We start from the raw sequence: 27262 nt of genomic DNA on the forward strand, positions 1-27262 counted from the left end.
ACTATATGCACGCTGGACACGGCGGCGGAAGCACGGGCCAACACTTCGGTCAGCACACGTCCCTCGGCTCCGAAAGGTGCAACCGCACAGCGTTCACCAAACAGGTCAGATAACAAGAGGCAGACAAGTTGGCTTCCTTGCAACGCATTGCTCTGAGATGGACCCATCGCTCCATGTTCCACTAATGAGCAGGCACCTAAGCACGAGAGACGTCTCTGAAACGAGCACATTGGACATTACACGATCATCGCCCTAATTTTAATGGCGCTAAAACGTGCAAAGCAGTGTCGTGAGTTTTGCGACGATTTCAGGCAGCTTGTTCGTACAGTATATCAGCATTAAGGCGTGACTAGGACGGTACAGAGTGCAGACAGGCTGTTGAAATCAGGGCACCGTGTTACGACAAAACAAGAGACGATTTTTGAGGAAATGATTGCTCTGAAACTAGCTCAGCGTTGTCCAATGCCCATGCAGCAAATGTAGTCAACAGTGTACCGGCTAAGCAGAGAGAAGAGCATGCCTTCCTCCCTGCGCGGCAGGATGCATTGATACAATGCTCGACCATCGCCTTTACCTTCCATTACAAACTCAGTAGTAGGCATATGCTGCGTAAGCACTAAGCTGTCTGCAAAATGTCAAAACGTCAAGCATTAATACAGTCTGTGGGAACCAGATGGGTGATAAAAGCTTAACAATACTCATCTGAAATTATATGCATTAGTGGGAACTGAATGGCATTACCAGTATGGGTTAAAAAGAGACTGCAACCAATAAGCATAAAATAAAACAAAAGCTAAGTTGGCGAATATGACCATTAGCCGTGATGCGCATGGAAGTCTCCTGTTCCCATTCGTAGTTTGTAACGAGGACGTCAAACATTTCCTGAAAACGCTTGGCTGAGAGGTTAAAACCGGTTACCACAAAACTCGAAGCGAGCACTGTTGAGTTGCCGAAGTATCCCGCGCCTCCTCCCGAGCCAGACGCTGAAACAAGTCCAATGAAACACGAAACGCGTTAGGAAGCCCAGTCGTTGGTTAGTGCGACAGTCAGCGAGAAAGAATGACACCAAACGGCAGAGCGGTGCTGGTCAAAGACGGCATTAGCCGAAGCGCACCGGAACACCACCAGAAGAGCAGCGCTGACCTGGCCGTTTGGGTCGCAGTTGCAGCTTCAGCGAAGCATCCTCCGCATCCTCGCTCCATACCGGCGCTACGCTCTCCGGCATGGGCGTCGGCCTGAAATCAAACTCCTCGCGCACGGAGCCGGGGGAGGCGGGCGCCGCGCCCAGCGTGTCCTGGCGCAGCATCATGCGGAACGACTCGCGGACCGTGTGGCTGCCCTCTTGCGTCTCGCGCGAGTCACGCTTCCGCCGCGCCACCTTGATGTCGACCTCGGACTCGACGTCCTCGACCTTATATTCGGGCTTACGGCGGCGCGGCAGCGCCACCTCAAAGTCCTCGCTGAGGTCGTCGGCCACAGACGGCTGGTCGTGGAAGTAGACTGTCTCAATGGCCTCGGGTGCCTCGGTGGCGTCCTTGCTAAGCTGGATGCGCACCTCGACGTCGTCGTCCATCGAGGCGAAAGGAATATGCTTCTTGGGCTTATGCGGCTTTTCCACAGACCCGGGCTTCTTGATCCGGATTCTAGCCTCAGTGGCTTCGTCGGGCTGCTGCTCGACGTCGCTGTCTGTTTCCTTGGGCCTATATTCGAATTCAACGTCATGCTCTTCGAGTTGTTCCTCAACCGTGTCGCCAAAGCGCTTCACAGTGATTTCGGACGTTGTTGTTACCTGTTCGTCAGGCCCGGCAGAGGGCTTTGATTTCTTTTGCTTCAGTGTGATGGCTTCCTCCACATCGTGCACTTGAACTCCTTTTTTCTTTGGCCTCTTGATAACGAAAGCCTGTTCCACGTCTTCCCCTTCATCTAGCGGCTTTCGAACAGTGATATCCTGGCTTATCTCATCATCGGAAGGCCTTTGTTGTTTGATTGTCACGTCAGCGTCGCTCTCTGTTACGTGCCTTTTTGTTTTCACCTTTTTAATTGGCACGGTCGCGTCTGTTTCGGAATCTTCAGGGCGTTTCTGTTCGACGTCTTCAGCTTCCTCAGGGCTGAGTGGCCTCTGCAGTACGTCGTCCTCTGGGTGATCCTCCTGCCGCGTCTTCCGAGTCTTTTTCTTCCTTTTTTGCGACTTTTCTTCCACGACATCAGTTGTCTCTTCTATGACCTGCTGAACAATTTCCTCGTCCACAATCTTCTTGACTACTATGACAGCTTCGGCGGATTCATCCTCAACTTCACCTTCGGGCCGCTTAGACTTCTTAATCCGCGGTAAAATGAACTCAGCGTCCTGATCTTCCGGCAGTATCGCTTCCGCCTCCGTATCTTCATCGGGGTGCTTCACGATTAATGTTTTTGTAGCGATTGTTGCCTGCTCGGTGATGTCCGTGAGAGTTTCTTTTGGTTTCTTTCTTTTTAGTGTGATTTGTTCATCAACCTCCTCGTCGACAATCGGTTTCTTTTTCAGACGTTTCAGTAAAACTTCTTGCGGCACATCCTCATCTGCTTCCTCCGGCTTTTGGTCTTTTTGTTCCAGTGACCCTGGTTTTGAAACATCTGTATCGCTCACTTGTTTTCTCCTTCTTTTAGGTTTATCCTTCTTAACCACTGACACGGTCTCAGTCACCTCTTCAACCTCTTGACTTTTCACGTCATGGACATCAGCAATATCGGAAATCTGTGCTTTAGTAAATTCAGTCACCACGTCTTGACCTTCAAGAGTTTGTTCTCGCGATTTTTCGATGGACTGGCGGCGTACTGTGACTTGAGTGTCGACGGTTACGGATTCTATTTCCTCCTCTGTTTGTCGTATAACGGGCTTTCGTTGCAGAGTTATCACCTCCTCGGTGTCTTCCGTGTCGTCAGGCTGCTTCTTCTTTTTCTTACCTTTTGGCTTTCGCCACGTCACTGAAGCGTCTTTGGTGTCATCTTTGGGGCCCTCATCGGTTTCTGGCATCTCTATGGACGCCGAAATTTCTTCTGAAGAAATCTCCTCATCGGTTTTAGGCTTTCGTTTTACGATAAAGTCCTGTTTTGAAGTTTCTTCATCTGTAGGTTTTGCTTTGTGCGGTGTGAGGGTGGTTTCTTCTGGTTTTTCTTTCGGCAGATCGCCTTTTCCAAAATCACGCTTCTTTTTTGGTTTCTTGTCCTTTTTACCGACCGTCACTGACTGAGTCACCTCACTGATCTCTTCAGTTACAGGCTGTATGGTTTCTGGCTTTCTGGAAAAGTCTTCCACGGTGAAATCAAGCACAACATCTTGATCTTCTAAGGCCTCGTCGCCTCTTTCCTTTTCAATGGAGCGACGTCGTACGGTGATCTGGGAGTCAACGGTGACAGATGCTGCCTCATCGTCAGTCTTCCGCATGAGAGGACGTCTTTCCAACGTTATTACTTCTTCGGTCTGTTCAGTATCCCTCGGTTTCTTCTTTTCCTTGGTTGTCTTCACTGTTACCAATTGCACTTCGTCCTCGTCTTCTGGACGTTCGTCAGAGTCAGGCAGTTTGATGTCGACGACGGTTTCTTCCAGATCTCGATCCTTCTTATCTTTTGGCTTGCGTTTTAGCTGAACGGTTTCGTGCTGGGGCACCTCTTCGGGAGTTTTGTCTGGTCCTTCTGGTTCCAAAAGGTCCTTGTCCTCGGGTACATGCTCTTTCAACTTGGTTGTCACCTCAGTAATGCGTTCTTCTGCCTCTGCGACCTTTTGTTCACGCACTTTGGCTGGTTTCATGTCTGGAGTATCCAAGTCACTGGTTGTTTCGTGCGGTACAGTTTCAGTGACCTCCAACTCACTTTTTTCATCTTTCAACTTTTTGCCTCTCGCCTTCTTAGGCTTCCTCGGCCTAAGCTCGTCACCCCCCTCAGCCTCCAGTTCTTCCACTTCTGTCGATTCAGGTACGACTGGCTCGGGGTGTTTGTCTTGCTTTGGTTTTCTCTTTACCGTCACAACGGTTTCCTGCACTTGAGATTCGTCGGTTTGGTACTCGTCTTTTTCGGGCATAGCCTCGTCAACCTCCCCAACTGGACGGGAAATAGTGAATTCTTCGGCCACTTCGACATCATCGCGTCCAGAGCTGGGTGCCTTAGGCAGCATCACCGAAACCTCCTCGGTATCAGGCTTACGCAAGATGAGGGTGGCGGATTCCTCAGAATCATCAGTAACCTCGAATTTCTTTCGCCTTGGAACAGAGATTACAACACTTTCATCGAGGTCCTCTAATTGATCATCACTTTCACGATCTTCAGGTAGCCGCTTTGGTTTTGGCTTTTTGACACGCTTTGTTTCGACTGTGATAATTTCTTCTACCTTTTCCATTTTTGGTCTGAGGTCCTCTGAAGCGACTGCCATCGCGTCTTCCTCATCCAACTGCCTGGCGATTCCTGAGGTTGTGGTTTGTGGAATAATGACATCGATCTCTTCTTCTTGCATGACAACAGTACCCTCAGTGTGTTTCACTAATGGCTTGTGAGCCTGCTCCTTGGGTTTTTCCTCAGGTGCGGTGATGTCTTTCGTTAGCCCTTCAATCAAGTCCTCTGGTTTCTCTACATCTTCAGGTAGCAGATCCTCTTTTGGCCGCATTTTTGGACGCCTCACTTTCTTTGTCTTTGAAGATTTCTTGTCCTCTGGTGCCGCACCTTCGACAGCCTCAATTTCTGGCTTATCATCACCGATTGTTTCAGTTAATGCCTCTTCCGTCTTTGCATCGTCACTTTTCGGTCGTCTTTTCTTCTTCGGCTTTTCTGGGGTAAGTTCTTCTGTGAAACCTACATCCGGCTTAGACAATTCAGCTGTGGAGCGGTCTTCGGGAGACTTCTGAATCTTAACCTTTTCACTTCTGGCCTTATGTTCTTCCAGTTCCTCGGACGTTTCGTGAATATGATGCTCCTCGATCAACACGGATTGTTGTATTTCTTGTGTTTTGTCTGCTGTCGATTTCTTTGGTTTCTTCACTGGTAGTGTTCCTGTAGTTTCCGGAACTCCGAGGTCTACGATAGCAATGGCGTCATCCACTGAGTCCAGACGAGACACGGCCTGCTCCGTGGGAACCTTTTGGTCATCTTCGGTGCCGGGATATTCTGCCAGCACAACTTCCTCATTCAGCACTGACTCTTGTGTAACAACCCCTGGCCTGGCGGACTCTTTCTTGGGCTTCTTTGTCGTTGCTTGCTCCCCAGTATCGTCCGATGGGACTTCTGAAATAGACGGGATCTTTGGTTTCACTTTATCCTTTTTGGTTGGCTTTATCTTTGCATCGTCCTGGTAATCAATAGGGAGTTTATCGTCACCGATTTCTTCGACAATTTCCTCCACGACTTCTATGGGCTCCTCTGACCCCTTTTGAATGAACCGAACTTTCTTTCGTCGGCCAGAAGTTTGCTCCGGCGTCTCCGAGAAATCTACGCCTGATACTCTAGCCCACTGTAACTCGTCATGATGCACTCGCTCAACGGCGTGTGCATAATCCCAAGATACCCAGAATTCTACGGCGTCGTCTGTTGTTTCCTTGCCTTCCTTCTCCTGGATCTCAATATCTGGGGACGGCTGCTTTTTCTTGCGCTTCTTCTTTACTATGGTCGTTGTTGTTATATCCTCCGTGTCCTCTGTGGGATGTTCCTCTAACTCCACGCTATATTCTTGCTCCACATCATGCATAGGTTTGGTGTCAATCCTGATACTGAACTCCTCCGAAACGCTTTCCTCCTTTCGCTGTGGTTTCCGTTTTTTCTTCAGCGGAACGGTTACGGTGTCATGGACGATCACGCGCTTTTCTTCCTCTTCGCCAGCGAGGCTATCAGACGTAGAGGTCTGCACCTTAGATTCACTCGGCCTCTTTACTACAAACTCGGCTGTGGTCTCTTCGATAGTTGTGACTGCTTCTTCTTGAACATTTTGTTCAGTGAATTCTTTCGTCGCAATATCGATGGAGGCATCCTCCTCCCTAACCGTAGCTTTATCGCGAGGGATTTTGGTGACGAATTCTTTTGCTTCCTCATCAACAATGTCATCGCCTTCGGTAGTTTTCTTTAGCTTGCGTATTTTCTTAATCTTTGGCTTTTGCTCGTCAGCGTCCTTTGGCTCGGGCAACGCCTTTGAATCACTGACATCAACTTGGGATATTTCGGGCGCCTCTCCTGTGGCTGTTGCCCATTGTAAGTGATCCTGCTCAACAGTGGCCCGGGCGACTTGTTTATCCCACGTCACCCAAAATTCCGTCGCATCATCTGCATCTTCCAACGGCTCTGTGGGTTTAGACGGTTTGGGTTTCTTTTGTCGTTTAGTTTTCACGGTTTTCTGCTCCCGTTGTTCGACTTCATCGGACACTTCAAGGCTGATGTCAGTGGAATCGAAGGCTTCGGTGGTAGTAATGTCTACTACCTCCGTCACTTTCAGGTCCTCCTTCTGAGGGATTGTTTGGATGACAAACGATGCCTCAGAATGGTCATCAGTTGTTTCAGTAGCCTTTGGTCTTTTCGGCTTCTTCAGGGTAACTGTAGCTGTTTCCTCCTCCGTAGTGACTTCATCCTTTTGAACTTTCTTCTTCGGCTTTTTCTTTTTTGCCACCACTGCTTCGTCGGTTACATCCTCGACAGGCCGCTGGGAAACATTTACCTCTTCAGTTTTCTCCTGAGAGGGCTTCTTACCCCTCTTCTGAACGGTGAACTCAGTAACAGTTTCATCAGACTCTTCATCCTCAATCTCCACGTCAATCTTGTGTTCAACAGTTTCTTCATCCTTGGTATATGTGACAGTTTCAATCTCTTCGATATTTGTACTTTCTGTTGGTTTGCTGGCAAACGTTTGTATGATAACCTTTCTCTGCTTGCCGCCCTTTTCCTCAGTCATTACCCGCGTTGTAGTGTCCATATCGGCGCCCTTTGTAGTGACATAGTCGTCCTCTTCAGTTATCGTCGGCTGGATCGTCACCTCATCCGATATGCTGATGTCTTCGTCGTGAATCTCCTGAATAGTCATATCCAGAGATCCTCGACGTATCTCTGTGATGGAGCCACGGCGGATTTCCTCCAACGACTCTCGTCTTTGCTCCTGACGCGACTTGCGTCGCGTACCCTTGGCATCCACAACTTCTTGCTCTACTACAACAGACTGTTCTTCGTGGACCGAAGTGTCCGACGCAGTCATAAGCTGTTCAACAGATGATCGTCTTGCTCTGGCGTCAAATGGCTTCGAAGGACGGAGCTCAGTTGTGTGCTCCTCGACGAACTGATCTGACTTTGCCGCCGTCTTCCTCTCTTGCTGCACTGCCTTGGGCTTTATCGTGAACTCTTCCGTGGTCTCTGTGAACTCATCCTCCTTCTCAACAGGTGTTATGAAGAGCGTTGCGGCTGTCTGCTTATCTTGCGGTACCATGTCTTCTTCCGGCTTTGCATCCCTCGGCACGCGTACTGTGAAATCCGCTTCTTTGTCTTCGGGCACTGTTTGGCTGACCGTGAAGGTTTGTTGCAGTATCATTACGCCATCAGCAGTTTCTGTTTTAGCGGTTTTGGAACGATAAGTGTCTTCCATTTCTTCTGGTCTGATCTCCGCATGCAAGGGTGCTTGTTGAATCTCAAACCCTACACTGGCTTTTCTCTTCGTGAGCACGAACTCGTCCAGAGACTCATCCGTTTCAGTTGGCGTAGCTTGCGTGACCTCCAACCCTCGAATTTCATCTAATGATGCTCTCGCCTTTTTGTCCTTTGGTTTGTCTACCTCAAAGGATTCTTCACGCTCTTGCGTTGTTGGTTTGGCGCTAATCGCTGAGGAGCGCTCTGTTATGGTTGTTTTAGGAGTAACTGTAAACTCCTCTGTTGTCTCGGTGAACGTAACTTCCTTTTCGGCGGGCTGAACGCCGAATCCGAGCGCCGCCTGGCGATCCTCTGGAACCATCGACGTTGAAGGTGTTTGGCCTGTTGGTAAAGGCACGGTGAAGTCTTTTTCGGTGTCTCCCGGTACCGTTTGTCGAACGGAAACAGTTCTGGTTTCTGTGATAATCGTGCCATCAGCCGTCTCTGTCTTAAAGGTTTTTGACGTGAAAGTGTCCTCCTGTTCGTCGGCTGTCGTTACACCAGACACGGTAGCTAGCTGCAGCTCAAAGTCAACCACAGCTTCATGCTTCCGTAATTTAAAGTCATCAAGACTTTCTGCCTTATCCTCTGGCTTTGTCTCGGAGACAACAACACCCTGCATCTCGTCAACTGTAGGCTTGGCTTGTCTGTCTTTTGGTGTAATTATACCCAAGGTGTCCTCCTTCTCATCCACTACATTGTCTGAAGTGATAACCGTCTTTCTTTCAGTTATCACAGCTTTTGGTTTAACTGTGGCTCCCTCAAACTTATCAGAGAATGCTTCCTCTTTCTCCTCGGGCTGTTGCTGGTAGAGGACAGGAGCCTCACGGTCTATGGGCGCCATGGTTTCTGTCGGCGCGGCGGCGGTCGGGGTCGTAGCTTGGAATGGTATCTCTTTGTCGTCTGCCATGGTTTGCCTAATAGTTACCGCCTTTTTCTCCACGAATGAACTTTCTGCCTGAGCCCTGCCAACTACCTCCGAAGTATGCGTCCCTTCCGTCTCTTCCGGTAAGGTTTCACCAGTAACGGGAGCTTTTTGAACCTCAAAGTCTACAAGAGCTTTCTTTGTGTCAGACACAAACTCGTCCAATAATTGCTCGCTGTCCGTGGGCTGAACTTGGCTCACTTCCACCCCTCGTTGTTGGTCGACTGATGTCTTGGCGGTTTTTTCCGCCATCGCAGTCACCTCGTAGTCTGCCACAGCATCGTCAAGAGCAACTTCTGAGACTGTTGTCACGCTTCTTGTGGTTACTGTCTTCTTCGCCTGCACAGTTTCACCGGACGGTAAAATTGTTGTAGTTTCTTCCATGGTCTCTTCTGGTTGTGTTTCAGTAACGATTGTAGTGAGCTGCTCGTCTATGAGGGGTTTTGCGGAGCCTTGCTGGGATTTTGTCGGCGTGAAACCCTCCTCAGTTTCTGTGGTATTTACTTCGGCACTAGTGACTGCCACCTGGGCATCGAGGACAACACTTGCCAACCTCTTGTCAGGAAGTTCTCCCGGCTGGAAGACAACCTCTTTGGTCTCCGGTGCTACTTCAGTTACTTCAACCGTGTCGTGGCCCAGGATACGTTCAGTTGGCGTAGCTTGTTGCACTTCTGATGCTTTGAAAACCTCTTCCCTTTCACCAACAATTGGCTGTTCAGAGACAGCGGAGCGCATATGTACAATTGCTGTCGTTTGGTTCGCCATCGAAGTATCCAAGGTGACATCTTCCTTCATCTCACTTTCCTCTGATAGGAGAGCTTCCGAAGTCAGCGCCACAGGCTGCCCAGTCATGCTGCCTGTTGCTTGAACTCCGATGTCCGGCTTTGAATCGAAGGTTTTTTCACGTTCATCCGCCAAGACTTCGGATGTCAATACGGTTTCCTGGGGTGAAAGGTCAATGATCGCTTGTTTGCCCTTTGGCTTTTGGAAATCGTTAGCTACTTCTTCCTTTTCTTGGACAACAGACTCAGTGATCATGACGGAATCCTGCTCGAGAATGATCACACCAGGTTTCTTGACCTGCACATCGCCCACGTGGTAGTCAGCGGTGGTTTCTGACTGTTCTATCTCATCGACGGTAGGAGCACGTGTCCACGGTGCTATCGTATCAACCGATGCCATAGCCTCTCCAGGGACCTGATGTTGTTCAAAGCGATCTTCTTTTTCGGCGGTGTCCGCCTGCTCCGTGAGAACGGACGCCTGCTGAATAATTTCCACATTAGCGGTAGTACTGCTGTCAGGTTTGGAGTCGAACGGCACCTCGCCTTCGTTGGCCACAGCTTCCGTTACTGACGTTGGCTCCATTGGTGAAACCTTTAGCGATGCCCGTCTATCCTTGGGAGATTCGCCGGGCAAAAATTCTCCCTCCTTATCGTCCGTAACAACCTGCGAGACCTGCAGCGTACGCTGCTCGACAACTTCGACTTTGGACCGGCGGGTATCTATTTCCTCAGCGTCGTACCACTCTTCACGTTCGTCCGCCTCGGGCTGGCTCACTTGAGGAGCTCTATATTCCAGCGTGAGTTTCTGTATGGCCTCAGACGTGACGGGCCCAATGTCCGGACGGAAATCTTCCTCGCGCTCGTTCTGCACCACCTGCGATACGTCAACGGAGGTCTGCTCTATCATAGTAGTGGTGGCACTTCGCGTTTTAGTTGCACTTGCCGTCCACTCCTCTGTGTTGTCGCTTGTTTCTGTTGTTATGGTTTCAAGAGGGCTCAATAGCGATACATCAAGCTTTGCGGTCGTAGAATCCGGGATTTCGTCTGGCCTGAAACGGCCCTCTTTCTGATCAGTGACGACTTCAGAAACAATGAGACTTGCCTGATCCAAGATACTCTCCGTTGGCTTTCGGGGCTTTTCTTCCTGGATGTCATACCATTCCTCTTTGTCGTCTACCTCAACTTCATATGTAGCTGCGGCTTTCTGCGACACCACATTGGTAGATGGAACAACCTCGGCGGTTTTTGGAAGCTGCTTCGGGCTGTATTCCTCTTCGAACTCGTTAGTAACGATTTCGCTGTAAACCGCAGATTCCTGTGTAGTGAACGACTCTTCGACGGTACATGTTTTATCCGGTCTCATCTCGAATCTCTCCTCCAGTTCCTCGGTAGTCACTTCGGTCGTATCATAAGCCTGCTTCGTCGTGAATCCGATGTTAGCGTCGGCCATGGACGGGAATGGTTTTCCTTCAAGAGTCTCTTCCCTCGTGTCGGCCTGAGCCTCAGAAACCGTGATGCCTTCTTGAGGGGAGATTCGACCCTCCAGTTGTACGGAGTCTGTAACGAACTGCTCTTTGTGGCCTTCCCTCTCCTCCGGTACCACGTCGTGAGCGATAGCCGTTCTACGTTCCGTGAGTTCCACCGCGCTTTTCAGTTTTTGCACATCGGGCGTTGTTTCGGGAACGTATTCCGATTCCAGTTCGCCTGTAGTAATCTCAGATACAGTGGTGCCTTTGCTCGCCGTTAACGTCTGTTTTGCGGATTCCGTGGGATACACGAATTTTTCGAAGTCCTTCTCGGCCTCTTCAGACTTTGTGTCTTCGGTAATGACAGGCTCCACGGGTGAAAAGCAGACATCAGCGTTTCTCCCTTCCGGTTTATCACCAGTGACGTAATCACTGGTCTGGGAATCAGGTGCCACTTCAGTCACAGTAACAGATCGCTGTTCGGAATAAGAACTCACTGGCCGCACCTGGTTCAACTTTCCTGGTGTAAAAACGTCTTCAGCTTCGCTTATGAGAACATCCTCAATTTGAGCTGACCGTTTTTCAGTGATGCTCATCCTTACTGTTGGTTTCTTTATATTTCTGTCCTCGGGCGCAAAGTCGGTTTCCATTTCTGCAGGCTGGGTAACTGTGCCTTGCATTGAATGAAGCTCCAAAAGAGTAGGTTCTGCGGATGCAGTCTTGACGTCAGCGACTTCGTAGTCAGTGCCCTCTTCTGTGACTTTCACTTCTGCCGTGATGATATTTTGCTGAGGAACCAGCTCCAGGTCAGCAAGTTGTTGTTCGGGAGCCTCTTGGTCATCTATGAGGCCCTCCCTGTCTTGAGCCACATCGTCGGTTCCCTGAATTCCGATTTGTTCCACCAAAGTCACTGTGGGCTTCCTTTCTGGCAAAAGCTTCTCGGTGGGACTATACTGCTCTTCCACTTCAAAGCTAGTGATGTCTTCCGATTCGACTACCTTGCTTTGGGTTAATTGAGACCTCGGAATGGCGTGCCACTTGTGCGGAAGCTCATGCTGTTCAAAATCACCCTCTACTTCGCCCAGCTCGAAGTGTTCCCTGACGGGCGCCTCGAGCTCAACCAGCTCCTCGCGAGGGGCGGCAGTGGTGGGCTGCTCCGGCACATACTCCCCAGTACGTTCTCCGGTAGCGATGTCAGTCATCAGCGCGGTGTGTCGGGTCACTAGTTGCGTGCTCGCGTCGGGCACTTCTTCGGCTGCCTTGAACGGCGCTACCTGGTCCTCTTTCTCGTCGCTTCGGACCTCCGAGCTGATGATAGAATGCTGCTCGAGAACCTCGGTGCGAGCTGTCGCGGGAGCGGTCGTGTCCTCGGCCATCGTACCGTGCACGTCCTCGGGACGCGCCTCGTCGGTGATGACCGCCTGTAGCTCGACGACCCCCGTCTTTGCGCTCGCCTCTCGACGGGAATCGGGAGTGAACTCCTCGGGGGAGGACTCAGTGGGGAATTCTGAAATTTGAAGAGTGTTTTGTGGGCTGAGCCTAGTGTGGGCGCGGATGGACGGAAGGGCGTCAGTGTCAAAGGATTCCTCGGTATCGGCTGGTTTGACCTCAAACACATCAATGGGTTGTACGGTAATGACAGAACTATCAGCCTCATGCACGTCAGGTTTCACAACATCAGTCATGTCACTTTCCACGTCACCACTCGACACAACATCCACTGTGGCTGCCTTATACGGCTCGGCTAATCTAACGACACCATGTTCCATTTCCACTAGATCTGGCGTCTTTTCAGATGATTCTTCGGTAAGCATCACTTGCTCAACCTTCATAGCTTCGGTTTCCTCAATAGTGCCGATACCCTGCAGTTTTGTGGGTTCGCTTGCTCGCGGCATGTCCTGTTCAATCTCCTCTGTAGTGGTCTCAGAAATCTCCACGCCCCGGAACCCAATGATCTTTTTCTTTGCTACCTCAGTGGCAACAAAGCTTTCGGGCAAGATTTTACCAGTCATGTCTTCTGGAAGTGTTTCCTCCACTTCTAAATGGTGCTCTGGTACGATATCACCATGAGGTGTTAGTAAGGTAGGCATCTTTAAATCAGGCAAGTCTTCCTCCAGTTCATTGGTCTCAGCTGCTTTCACCAAAACGCTTTTGTGTGGAAGTAGCCGTTCAGCGGCCTTCTCCGTAGCAACAAACTCTTCTGGGAAGAATTTCCCTGTACCATCGTCTGGATGCACCTCTTCTATTTGCATGCTCTCACTTGGGATCACATGGGATTCGAGCTGAATGGTGCCTGGAATCTTGCCCGGCACATACTCATCCTCCATTTCGTTCTGGTCCACAACGGTGGTGACCCCGGTCTCAGAGACCCCGACACCTACCTCGGCCCGGTGCTGGCCTGGCAGGGCCTCACTCTCGAAAGTCTCCTCAGTATCTAGGCGCTGTTGTTGACTGCCCATGAAGCCATGGTGGGTGGTGATGTCGGTTTCTGCCACTGCTTTCGTGCTGCTGAAGTCGTCCAGGTCAGCCGGCCGTTCGTCGCTGCTGGTCATCGTCACTGAAACACCTTGGAGGGGCGAAATTTCCTGGGTGGCGGAATAGGGAACGGAGTGGAATTCGGCCACTTGGTCACCAAGTGTTTCACCTGTCTCAGTCTCGGTAACAGTGATGGTCTGCGTTGACGTCATGGACTCGGAGGGGTGCTCATGCGAGGGAGTATGGAACTCGTCTAACGGAGCTTCTTTAAATGTTTCAGACATCTCTGATACAAGAATGTTAGTGAGGGTACACATCTCTATATTAGCAGAGTTGGTGGCGGGTGTTAGTCTGTCGTCGAAAGCTGTTTCGCTAAGGAGGTCGGTGCTTTCTTCGATCATGAGACCCTCTCTTTCCGTAATCTGCATGGTGGCCTGTTCATCCCTTGGCATCTTCATCTTGGCCAGCTCTCCCTCCACATCGAGGGTACCTTCTTGCAGTGTTTCTATTCCCTCAGCTGTTGAGAATCCGACACGCACTGGCTCCGACTTCGTCTTCTCATCAGCTAGAATGCCCTCTTTCACATACTGTCCTTGCTCCATGACCGTCGTAGATATCTGTGGCATCACAGATAATGATGCCTCCTCTTCCTGGAGAGCATGTTTTTCAGGCATTTCGCCTTCTTTTACATATGACGCAGACGATTGGATGATAACACCCTCACGGGACGAAACTCCCACAGTGGCCTCCGTTGATGGGGCAGACTTGAAGTCCTCCATAGGCGCCTCGCTGTCCATGGGCCCAATATCGGAAACATCCACACCTTTTGATGTCCTAAACTTGACGTGAGCTAATTCTGTCGTAGGCTTCTCGAAATCCCTACTTGGCTCATCTTGTAACAGTGCTTCGTCGAGTGACACGGATATTCCTTCCTGTTCTGTGACTTTGAAATCGGCTCGGACCTTGTTGGTTACGAGCTTTGTATCTGCGAATTCTTCTGACTCCACCGCAGTGTCCACGGACATCGTGACAGACTCGGACGCGCTCATTTCAAGGTGGGCTCTTTCTGTGTGTGGTTTCTTCATTTTAGCGAGTTCTTCCTCAGTCTCCATAGTCTCAGATTCCTGTACGCCCAATCCTTCTGATGTAAGAACGGTTTCTGAAGCTTCCGATCCTCGTGGTCGTTTGAAGTCATCCAACTGAGATTCTCTGTGGAGAACTTTCGACTCCTCAATTGTTACTGACTCACTTTCGCCGACATTGAAAGATGCTGTCAATGCCCCTGGCTTCTTAATGTCAGCGAAGTCATCCTCTTTCTCCTCAGCTCCAGTTTCTTGAACGATAACACTTCTGGATTCCGGTACTGAAACAGTAGCTTGATCCGCTGAGGGAGTGACACGTGATATCTGTTCTTCTGCCGACAGGACCACGTTATCTGCTTCAACAGCGATCCTCATCAATGGCACAATATCCGCCCTTGCATCTTTCGATGTTGGTGCCTCAACGTCTTCCATTGTCTCTTCGGATTGCAGCACAGGTGCCTCTGTCGTCTGCGTTTGTTCATGGGACAGCAGTGTAAGTTCCGCTTGCTTCATATCCATGGTGTCTTGTACGAAGGTTCCTTCCTTTTGCATGATAAACTCGGAAGTTGTGACAAAGGACTCCAGGTGGTCTAACGTTTCATCGGCAGCGTGAGACTTTGGCTTAAAGTCCTCAGGCATAGTGTCCTCAGTTTGCATGTCAACATTCTCGAGAAGCGTGGGGACAGTGTGACCGTCCAGTTGCACGGTAGCCGTTTTGGGTCTGGTAACTTCTTCGTCGAGGAGTTTTTCGGACTCTTCAATGACGTCCGTACGTCGAATTTCCACGCCTTGAACAGTGTCGACATCTACAGCAGCTAGCTGGGTTTTTGGTATCTGGTCAGGCTTAAACGTGTCTTCGGATACCAAGTCTTCATTTCCTAACACGATTAGGCCTTGGCTTTTAACAAATTCAACGTTGGCCTGCCCGGAATCAACAACCTCCGTGAGTGTCCTTTCTGCCTGATAGGCCTCCGTTTCAGTCGTTGATATTACCTTCAACTGCTGGTCAATTTCAATCATTGCTTCTTCGAAGCGGGGTGTATCTGGCGAGACAAAAACGTTTTCGGAAACCAGTTGCTGGTTCTCACTGACTTGTATCTCTTCCAGAGGTTGCAAGGAAGCATAAGAACACTGCTGCTGAGGCAGCTCCTCTCCTTGCAAGATTGTCTCGCTCTCCTGTGTTGTCTGCTCGGATACGGTGATTGACTTGGAGGCTGCGACCTCCACACGCGCAACATCCGAGCCTGGTTTCCGCTCCTCCAGCTCACTCTCTACGTCCAGAGTGCCGGACTCAGCCACCTGCAGGCCAGCCATCTCGTCCAGCTCCAGCCGACCGACGGCCGGCTTCTGCGGCGTCGTGCGAAGCTCCTCGGGCGCCTCGGCAACATCCGCCTCCGTGGTGGTGAGGCTGCGTTGCGGCATCACGGCCGTGTCGGCCCGCTCCTGGTGCGGCTTCGCCGCCTCGCCAAGGTGCGCTTCAGATTCGCTTGCTTCCGTTTCCTGTACCTGCACGGGCACGGACTCTGGCAGCACGGTGACACCACGGCGCTTGTCCGGCGCGGCGGTCCGTTCCAGCGGGACCTCCGAGCCGCCTGGCTGCGTCTCCGTCACGCTCACGGGCTGCATAGGGATTAACTCGACCGAGACCGTCTGGTCGCCATAGTCAGGCTCGGCCATTTCCCGAGTCACGCCACCGGTCTCGGGTTCAGTGATCTCGAGCCCCTCGACGGGCATCACTCGGGGCTGCGCTCTCTTCTTTGGCGTCTCTTCCTCACTGACTGCTCCTGTATTTTCACCTGTGACGTTCTCTTCGATGGTCACTGCACTGGTCTCGGACACAACTTTAATGGCTTTCTTGGTATCCGGCTTTACTGGTTCCTTTAGATCACCTTGTGTATCCAAAACCTCCGAAGTTTCAACGTCAACCGGTACGTGCTCATCCAAAGTCGGGTGGGCAGTTATTTTCTTAATGACCGTGTCAGTAATTTCCGTAACATCTTCGACAGCAGTGACATCAGAGGTCACAACTGACTTCGATATGGTCACGTCTGTGGTAGCCGTTTCCCCAGACGCCACGAAGTCCGTAGTTTCCACCGGAGCCTCGTTTGACTCAATTTCCATCACTTGTATCGAGCGGCTTTCGGGAGCTTTCTTTTTGGCCCTCCGCCAGGGTGCTACTTCGTCCAACACAAGCGGCTCTTCTGTATCAGTGGTCTTTGTTTCCGAAACCGTCACCGACTTTTGCGTGGTGATTTCCAGGTCCGCGCTGAACGCTTCAGGCTTCAGAGCCTTTGAAACCGTTTCGCTCTCTGAAGCAACAATTTCTTGCACCTGAACTGACTTTTGTGTACTGACTAAAGGCACGGCCTTGTCATCGACGTAATCCAATTTTTCAATATCAGATACAGTGTCCTTCAGAATGAGTTGTGAAGTTTCGGGAGCCTTCCGCTCACCCAGAACAGTGCTCTCTTCACCTTTGTACCGGGTGGTTTCCAGCGACATGCTGGTGTCCTGAGACATTTCCACTGTGGACGTCTCAGTGGTGATGATGGTCTCCTGGACAACAACATTTGTGTCCGCAGAATCCTTTTTGGGAGTATATTCAGCAACGTCACCAACGTCTTCTTTTTGCTGCACCTCCTGAACTTCAGGGGCACGCATATCCTGTAAAACGGTTGAAATAGAGGTTCTCTTTTCGTCCATCACCAGTGTCTTCTCAAAATCTTCGGAACGTTGTTCGGTGGCAATGTCGGTGACATTTACCGGCTCTTGCCTGATGACGTCCATCTGAGCGGTGTCCTCAGGCATCACAAAGTCTACAATGTCCTCAGCTGTTGATTTCGGGAGCGTTTCTTGCACTTCTGGTGCTCTCATGTCTGAGATGGTAGTAGTGACCTGCGTGGTCTTGGCGTCTGTGACCAATCTATCCGTGCTATCTGTGGTGGCCTCCTCGGGGGTCGTTTCGAAAATTTCAATCGGCTGTTCTGGCTTCAAGGTGGGGGTCGCCTCTGCCGGTGCTGTGACGAATTCTTGAATGGCGCCAACGTCGTCTTTTGCTGTAACATCCCCTACTTCTGGAGCATGCCGCTCAGTGATTATCTGTGTTATCTCGGTCTGCGACCTGTCGATGATGTCGTCAGGCTTGTCCTCCGTTTGCTCATCAGGGTGCGCTTCCTGTATTTCTACTGGCTCTTGAGGGCTCACCGTTACATCTACCCGCTCCTCTTTTGTCACTGGTTGATCGGTCGGTTCTGCGGCTTCCTCCATTTCGACATCAATGATTTCAGGCGCTCTCATTTCCCGTATGACCTGCGATATTTTTGACTCTCTTACGTCTAAAACTAACGTATCTTTAGACTGCTGGGACATTTCTTCAGATGTCGTTTCCGTTACTTCAAGAGGGTACAAGGGCCTGAATACCTCGCCTGCGACCTTCTCAGTAACATCCAGCGGTTTCACCTCTTCTGCAGTCTCCTTCAGCTGCGTCTCGTGCACCTCAGGCACGTGTCTTGCTGCCAGAATCTGGCTAGCGCTCGTAGTCTGGCTTTCTGTCACTTGCATCGGCGTTTCGTCCTCAGTTAACTCATCAGGATGTGTTGCTGTCACCTGCACGGCCTCCTGTGGGCTCAGGCCAATCTTTCCGACGTCCCGCTTTGGTTTATCAAACTCAACTGCATGAGTAGTTTCCTCCAATGTGGTTGCCTGCACTTCAGGTGCTCGCATGTCTGTGATAACCGTGGAAATCTTTGATATTTTCTTGTCCACCAGCATTTGTTCGCCCGAATCCCCCACAGTCTCTTCTGGGCAAGGCTTTGTGACTTGGACGGACATCTGAGGCAATATTGACGCCTCTGCCATATCTTCTGGGCGTTTGGTGTCCTTGATCTCGTCCGTAGTTTCGTCTGCACTTACCGATATTACTTCTGGGAGCCGTCTGTCGCTCGTGACTAGTGTTATCTCCGTTGTTTGTTTGGTTATTGCCAGAACATCTGTTTTAAGCACTGAAGTCTCATCGGGAAGAGTCTCTTCCACTTGAATTGGCTCCTGGCCTTTCAGTGACACTCGCGCTCTGTCAGAGACGGACTTCATAACTGGAACTTGGTCCACGGATTCGTCAGTTTGTACGGTCTCCACAGTGATCATGTTATCCCGACGTATTTCCGTCGACGGTTTGCCCTCGCCAGTGATCAGCTTCAAGGTATCGGTCTTGTCCTCTGTCTGCTCTTGCAGAACAACCTCGCTGACTTGCACGGCATCCGACTTGTCAATCTTTTCTGTCGGGACGACAGACCTGTCGTCGTCAGTGACAGCTTCTTCGAGGTCTTCAGTGGGAATTTCTGTAATGCCGGGGTTTGGTGAGGGACATGCAGACCATGCACAGGGAAAATAACTAAACATCGTGGTGGTTGCTCAACTAAACATCACGTTATGGAAAGTGACGAGGGACTTTTAATGAATGAAGCAGAACTCACCGCAGGGATTAACCGGCTATTCGGTATGCCACAACACTGAGGTGGGGCGCAGCGAGGGACTGATATGATCCCTAATATTTCAATGTTATTAGCATGCAAAGGCGGAGAGGTGAAGGACAGAGAAAGTCACATCCATCGAAGGAAAAAATGTCTTACAAAAATGTAACTATCACAGGCTTCGTTTCGCTCCGGCGAAAACAGACTCACGAGTATATTGCGTGCGCCACATTGTGGTGATAATGACGAAACATACAAAATGACATCAGTCCAGTGTTCAAACAGCACTGTCCGTGCAAAAGTCGAGCCAAATAATACAGACAAAAACCCATAGACACAGAAACAAAATGGCGAGTAAGTTATCAAGATGAAAACACGACATTTCAGTTTCATACACGAAGAGAAATACACTACCGCATCAGTTCAGGCGTGGGTTATATTGTGATTGACCTGGTGTTGCCTACAACATTGTTGGTACTCTTTAGTTGTTGCTTTGTGAAATAGCTTTGGTGCTGCCGATGTTATATCAGTAGTTAAAAGTATTTGATGCAATTCGGTTCAGAGCTTTATTCGCAAGATCAATAAAGTATTGAACCCAGACCACACATGGTTGACACCAGCGGTGTTGTGACGGGCAAATATAATTGTACTGCACTGGAAACCAATATTGATTTGTGTTGGGTTGTTGCAATGACTATTGTTATGAATATATTGAACAGAGTGATTGCTTCGCCAATCGTTGGCCCTCCTTAAGCCTATATATTTAAGGCCGTTAATTGTTCGCGTTTACGGATTACGCGCTTTTGTTACAGAGCTGAGCTGAAGTGCTTCGGGGCCAAAGGATGAGAGCAGACATCTCAGATTAGCACCCACTTGGTGAGTGAAGCTTTTCAGGTTTAGTCCATTAAACAGATACCTGGCTCTCACATCGAGGAGAAGAGACTAGAGCCATATATGACGCACTGCCTGCTGCCATTCCGATGCGCCCAAAAGTACGCGAGCATCACCGTTCTCTGTCATATGGGTGCTACATTTCCAGGCATACTTTCACATTAACGATTGATCATTATCGATTTTCACATTAATGATTGCTTTTCATTGATGACTGTTATATGTCCTTCCTATACATGACTGTAGAACGTGACTTTGCATTTTTTAGAATGAACATTGATTTCAACAAGCTCTGCTAAGAAGTACGTGAGGAATTTCAATAATGTCGGCGGAACATTTGCTGCAAGAAATTTGAACAATTGTAACTTCGAGTAAAAATGTTGGCCACATTGAGTCTTCGTGAGACCGGCAAACAATGGTCACTACCGTTGACCGACAAGCAAGGAAGCGTAGCACTCACATGTCAGTCATGATAGTGTGATTAGTTGTGTCATACGCCGTGCATGTCGGCCAGAGCAATGGCCTTCTACTACATCAGAACAACAACTGCAGCAGCCTGAATGAGACAGACACCGAAGAGCAGGCGGAACACGGTATCCCGCACTGTGCTGGAGAACGCACTAGAGACCTTTGGGGTAGAGGATGTTGGAGCGATATGGGAGACAACAGCCAGCCATACCGTACCCGAATCTGACGCACTGGCTACTTAGCTTGTTACCCGGCAAACAGAAGGCAAATGTTTACAGTTATCTGAGTGAGACGGGTTATGATGCAATGGCGGGCTGTTGTCAACTGCCGGAGTGTTTGTCGTGCAAGGACGACGGACGTTGCGATCGAGGGTACGCGGTGAGATACACATCAATGTTCACAACGAAGAAGCTGCAGAAGTTCTCTTAACAGGCTGAAAATGTTCGAGATTTGTGCCAAACAGGCTCATTTCCAAGGTGATTGCCGCAGGACACAAAGTCACCTGAAGCTGCATGTATTAGTTAGGCATCTCTCGAGCATCTTCATTTAGAAACGTGAAGAAAAACAGTGTGGGGAATAAAAAGCAGTTCCCCTCTGCAAGTGACGCACAACAGGCTAGTAACAGTCGCACAACAAAGCGTAGCACAGAGCAAAACCCCATGAAACGCCAGATTATTGGCCCAAAGCCTGCTGTAGACCGTGATGCTTAGAGCCGAGAGGTTATTTGGTGTTAGGAAGGACAGGCGGAGAAGAGAGGCGAGCGAAAGACGGAGCATCGCAAGCGCCAGCTGCTCCTGGTTACGCGTTTAAGCGCTTTATTCTTCTCGCTATCGTTTATCGCCAGTTTTGTGGTTTTTCCTTGGTGATGTCCTGGTAGATAGTCTTCGTTGGTGTTCCAGCATTTCATGTATTTCATATTTATAATTGTGCCCTCGTTGGGCGGTGGTAACATATAAAATTCACGTACATTCACGGAGTTCAAAGCAAAAATACAGTTTCAGGTCCATGAAAACCCATGGATGCAGAGGTCAAACCAGTAGAGAGCACACAAAAAAACACCGAGTGGCAAAATTGAGAGAGAAAGAGATACTACAAAGTAGGAATCAAGAGTCCTTCGTATCTGTATCCCATCTGCTCGGTGCTACGGCAAATGCGCCATGGCTGTGGCATTACGTTACACGTTCAGTACGAGACTGGCTCTCACACTCAAGTCATAGTTCGAATTGCAATCACACTCTTGAAACTGGAAAAATCCGCCTTATAGCTGCGCCTGTGATCTCAAATATGTCCGATGCTGCTCATATCACAGCACTTTCAATCAGCAATGGAGTGACGCTTGGCGGCAGGCGGATTTTAGCGTTCCACCAACCCACAACAAGGGATGTTACCCTGCATGCAGCCAGTTACTTGGATCGCACCACGTCACGCCAGTGTTATTCGCTGGAGGATTGCGTCCCTGGGCTCCCCGTCAGAAGAGACGGCTTTCGGAAACATTAGCGCAGATAGAAAACCGTTCGGAGCCGCGAAGACGCGTCAGCGCCGCGGCGGCGAGGCGAGTGGGTGAGAGACAGATGACAGATGGTGGCGCAGCGGTGAGGCGAGTGGGTGAGAGACAGATGACAGATGGTGGCGCAGCGGCGAGGCGAGTGGGTGAGAGACAGATGACAGATGGTAGCGCAGCGGTGCTAGGCGCTTCACGCCCGGCTGTAAAGGGCTTGTCGTTGGGTCACGTCACCGCCGCCGGTTAGAACGGGGCCCCACGTCGGCGAGCCTGTCATACGGAGAGCCAGCCGGAAGAAAATAACGCGCACACAGCGGGTGAGTGGCCGTGGGTGACAGCACGCGACAGAGTGGCGACAGAGAGAGTCGTTCGAGTCGGAAACGATCGCTGAGACAGAGAAGAGGAAAGCGCAGCAGGACCGAAACCCAACCTGGAAGACGCTCAACAGACGCAGTTCTTTCCTTCGGTTTCTTTCTCTTGTCTGTAAATGGCACAGGTCGAGTAAAACGGCTGAAACACTTGGTGTGGACACACTGTCGGAGCGATGGGTTCGTGCCACGTCATACGCCACATACGCTTCTAGTTTATTATCAAAATGTTCGTGTATAGCATAAGACGACGCACATCGCATACAGGGCATATCTAACGCATAGCCACGTACCATGTCAGTAAAAAAGCAGGGGATGGAATGCATCTTAAATGAAATCAAGTCGACCGGCTCTACTTATTACCAATCCTAAGCTAGTTTACTAGTCAGCCGAAACTGCATATTGACTGATGTCGTCACTGTTATCATGTGACCTGGCCCCCATACTTGATCACAAGAGACCAGGCCTCCTTTGTTGGCACAAATATACCGGCGCTGGAATTGAATGATCACCGTGCTTAATCTAGAAGTCACATACACACAAAGCAGCACGCATCGCAAAACATGAGCGTTTCAGCGAACGCGTTGTTAGCACATAAAATTTAAAGCACGCGATTAGCTGACGGTCGGCACCACCTACATCCATAACAGCGCATGCGGCTGTACTCATCAAGGGGACACAAACTGACATCATATGCGATAATCCGGTAGCCGCGCATCGGGGCAGCGTGCACGAAGGGGGAGGGGGAGGGGCGTGCCGTCGAGCACGTCATCTCCTGATGTCCAGTACTCCGTCTCCGGTCGGCAGCGGGGAGCGGGGCAGCCATGCAAGGGCTGCGGTCACGCGGTTGGGTCAAGCGCGGACTGAGCACGGCCAGGCAAGCGAGCAGCGCGGCAGGTCGGGCCGCCAGCGGAAAGGGTGCGCTCCTGTCCAGGGCGGTGTCGGCGGGTGGCGGGGCCGGATCTGTCGGACGCCGGCTGGACAGACGGAACAAACGGTTAGACGGCAGGCAGACCACGCGGCGTGCCACCCGGGGACAGAACGGAACAAAACGGAAAGCGAGGCGGACAAAAACCAAACAAAACAGACGGTTACTAAGCCTTCCACGCATGCAAGCTAAGCTCGATGGCTTGCAAATCAACGCTGAGGCATCGGGTGCTCCGAAGGTGCTACTGCCAACAACAGTTGGATATGTTTTGGCTCCCTCAGATGCTTGTGAGGTTTATCTACATGACCCTTGTAAAAACACTATTAGACATCTGACTGGTCACGTTATCAAGCGAGGAGACAAAACGCAAATCCGCACTTTAGCAGCATTAGGTGTGCATTACATAGTCCTTGTCAGAAACTGAATGTAAAGCACGTACGAGTCAAACCATGCGGGGCACATGAGTATTGCATGGTGGGGTCGGCACAGTCGCAAGGGACTTTTACGCAGCATTCTTGGACTGAACACACATGTCCCGCCCGGAGGCTGGTGTGATGGATAACACTAAACACTAACCTTTGACAGATGTTTCAGTCTTGCTCGCGATCGCCTTCGCCAGCGTAGTTTGCTCGGCAGTCTCGGTTGCGGAATCAGTTATATACTGAAACGGTAGTCAGAACCATTACCATTTACTTCACAAGTATGCAGACGTGGGCTGGCGAACTTCCTAGTCGCGATATTTCTGTTGTACTTCATGTTTCATGGAATACGAAAACACACTGGCGAATTTGATGTCGCGATCGGAAAGGAAGCAGAACAAACGTGTTGGCCAGCGGGATGTAGTCTGATGGCCGGTCCCACTGCAAAGATGGCATCCATTACGCCGCTGGGAAAGCGCATGACGGGTGAAAAATCGTTCATGGCCAATCTGAAATGTCCATGGCTACGTTGAGATGTATTACGCTCCATTATAACGCTGATCATGGTTCATTCGCGAGGTTACCTGCATTAAGCATCAAGTGCCAAAAAAGTCACCTGGTCGTTATTGGTAAATACAAGTCAGAGGCCATATGGATAATACGTGGAAGGTAATTCATTAGTAACAGACTGCTACGACACACGTGAACAGCGCGGCTGTCCAGTTGGTGGTTTTCGCGCTTGTAGCTTGAGCAACACTCTTGCTCTCAGGAAGCAAAACGGTGTCGGTGGCGGCAAAATTGGATGTACTGATCACCACACGGAACACGAACTGGTAAGTGCTTGAGTTACTATTGAGCGGCCAGCCTAATACAGCCTATACGAGTGTGCTACATACATGGGCATCACGCGGTCGGGGTCGCACCCAGGGTATGCTTCAGTGAAGAGTTATGACTAGCGAGTTACACATGGGAGTATTTTGTACCACGCGCCAATCAGGCGACGTCCAACTTCTTGCCCCGGGTGCGTCCCTGCCGACGCGTGAGCGGATTGGGGTATGCAACTAATGCTTTCTATGCCTATGAAAGAATACAACCAAAAAAGCACGCCCTTGCGACGGTTATACTGTAATAAAATAAAGCGGAGAATCAGTAGTTTTGTACTTGCCGATGATCCGTAGTATTAGTCACAAGATCCGCTTGCGTTCAAGCAATTCGATGCTTTTTAGCCATTGGTTTATTCTCGCAAAGACATACACCGCCATTGTGAACACTTAACACTGGCGGATTTGACTCAGCTAATGCGCTGATTTGGCGCAAAATCTTTACACTAAGTATGCTTCCCGTCTCTTCGAGAAGTTACGGGGCCGTGGATAATTCCATTTATGTTCTTTGAGTGATGTAAACATAAATCTTTCACTGATTGACAGACAGAAAATATGAACAGCAATGGGCTACAGTTACGCAGAAGTTTGCGCTATTCAGGTTGAACTATTTAGAAGAGCGGTAGCTCTCTACCGGCTCTATACGGAAGTGTTCTGAGCTGCCATCTGGCAGCAAGTAGACGGTGTACGCGACCGTAACCGTCCCATAGAAGTAGTCCCAGTCGAAATTCTGCCGTGGAGTGGTTATGAACACAGTTAGTCACGTGACGGCAAGCGAGGTGCGTTTCAGTCAGACAGCAGGACAATACATAGGTACACAGAAAGAAAGAGAGAAAAAATGGGCAAACAAAAACGGAGCTAAAAAAGAGGGCAGCTTTTCCAAAGACTTATCAAAAGAGAATATAACAAAAGAAAGAGGGTAAGATTTTCATAAATGTGTTAAAACAAGGCCAAACACAAGACGCCACAAACAAATGGTGAAACCCAGACGTCCAGCAGGCGACGCGTCACAACCGTACACTCTGGCGGCGAGGCTACCTTGCGTCATCCTATCTCGCGCGACCAACACCATGTCCTCACCGCCCAGGACAGGCCCAGCATCGAACGCACCTTGAACTTCTTGAGCTCGATAGTAGTCTGCAGGAGCGTCTCCATCTCCTGCACGGCCTGCGGCTGCACCTCCCGCAGGTGCTTCAGTGCGTGCGCCTTCTCCGTACGGATGTGGTCGATCTCTGATGTCACGAAGGCCGGACTGACCTCGGTAGTCTGCGCCGACTGTAGCGCCGTCGACAGCACCTGCTCGGCCTCGTGCTGAAAGCGGGGGCGTGGCACATGGTGAGGAAGGAAGTGGGTCTACTGTGGGTGCGACGTAACGACGTTGAAAAATACCTCATTTCTGGCTGGTGAGGTTTCGCGGCGGCACCAAGAAGTTCCGACAAAACAAACAACAGCAGATACAGTCAAGCATCGTAGGTGGCTAATAGCTCCAGCGGAGCAGGGTTTGCTTGGCAATATAGCGAGCGCGTTTTGACCTTATAAGGTAATATTTGTGATGTCTTGTCGCTTCACCAGCACTTCCGGATATACTGGAGACCCCTTTTTGTCACTTTGAATCTTACAGGTAATTTTTCACGTTCAGAGGTACTGAAGCAAGCATTAGGCATAATAAATTAAGCGCACTTGTTAATATTTATTATTTGAAAGTGGGAAAGACATCACCAGACTATACAGTTTCTGTAGTTAGTAACTGCGCCCCTCAACGTCAATGATCGCGGCATGTGAACTTTTTCATGACCTTGAGGTGCTGCCAAACTGGCCAGGCGAAATAGCCATCCTTGCACTCACTTGCCGTCCTTCAAACTGGCTGAGAGAGGGGGGCATTGCGGTGCTGAAAGTGTTTGCTGAGCCAAATATCGTCGTTTGCTCGTTTTTTGGCCTGTTATGATGGTGTTTTCGCGTATTTTTCCGTCAGTTTAAGAAATTTACTTTCATTTGATAACCAGTTGCGACACTTTAAATTATTTGATTACAAGTCTTACTTCCGTAATAACTAAGAATTATGTCAGACTTTTTTATTAGATAGCACAAGACGTGATGCGTGGTTCAAACTTGCGCAGCTTGCTGAACAGCGATTGAGGGCCAATTGAGGTTCAATACATTTGGGAATCGTGCCCACGGACGCCAGATCTGAACGGCTCGGGGATAACACTCTTCATGGTCTTGGGCGCCACATGACACTCTTCATGGTCTTGGGCGCCACATGACACTCTTCATGGTCTTGGGCGCCACATGACACTCTTCATGGTCTTGGGCGCCACATGTCCTCTTGGGTGGTAAAAGTTGAATCGCGTCGCTATGAGGTCATGCATGCCTGAATGACCTTGAAAACGTACGCACGAAATGTCTGCACAGCTTCGCGGACGCGTGACTCCGAAACTAGACGGCTTTACGTCTCAAGAAGGGCAGGGCTGTGAACTGCACCGAACGATCTTCAAAATGGCTGTTTCAGTTCCAAAACCCATATAAATGTGGAACACTCCGGTACCAATTGCTGCATAACTGATGAGGGGCATTGGTGGCGCAAATAGTGGTCAAAACAACAGAGGCGAAAATTACTACTACATCGTTTGCAAAATTCCCCTCACGGATATTCTAGAGCCAAGCGTTCACTAACCCTCTCCGAGATGAAGGTTTTTGTGTCTTCCGCCGTGCTCTCTGTAGTGACCTCCTGCACAGAGTAGGTTTGCAGCATGTCCAGCTTGATCTTGGCCGAGGTTTCCTCGACGGAGAGGAGTTGCGTCAGGTCCTTGACCACCTCCTCCGGAGACGCCTCCTGGATGTTGAGAGACTCCACCGTGGAGATCCTGCGCTGCGCGTCCCGCTGTGGATCAGAGGTCAGATGTCAATCAGGGTCAGAGTTTCAGGGGTCGATCAGGATCAGAGGATCAGAGGTCGATCACGATAGTCAATGAATGTGAGGCGCT

The 27262-nt window shown here is 50.1% G+C and overlaps 1 protein-coding gene across 3 annotated transcripts in view; it reads right to left on the reverse strand.

Annotated features, from left to right (window-relative positions):
* The window catches only part of LOC119109549 (titin), a gene marked incomplete at its 5' end in the record, with an annotated part of 67531 nt that overhangs the window by 28234 nt on the left and 12035 nt on the right, over positions 1 to 27262 (reverse strand). For all 3 annotated transcript variants that reach the window (XM_037233218.1, XM_037233217.1, XM_037233216.1), the window contains 5 exon segments: positions 1144 to 18690; positions 22113 to 22163; positions 23555 to 23639; positions 25389 to 25589; positions 26953 to 27159. In XM_037233218.1, the coding sequence (XP_037089113.1) occupies positions 1144 to 18690; positions 22113 to 22163; positions 23555 to 23639; positions 25389 to 25589; positions 26953 to 27159 (18091 nt within the window).

This window comes from Pollicipes pollicipes, unplaced genomic scaffold (assembly GCF_011947565.3).
Source record: "Pollicipes pollicipes isolate AB1234 unplaced genomic scaffold, Ppol_2.1 Scaffold_7231;HRSCAF=8579_pilon_pilon_pilon, whole genome shotgun sequence".
Lineage (NCBI taxonomy): Eukaryota > Metazoa > Arthropoda > Thecostraca > Pollicipedomorpha > Pollicipedidae > Pollicipes > Pollicipes pollicipes.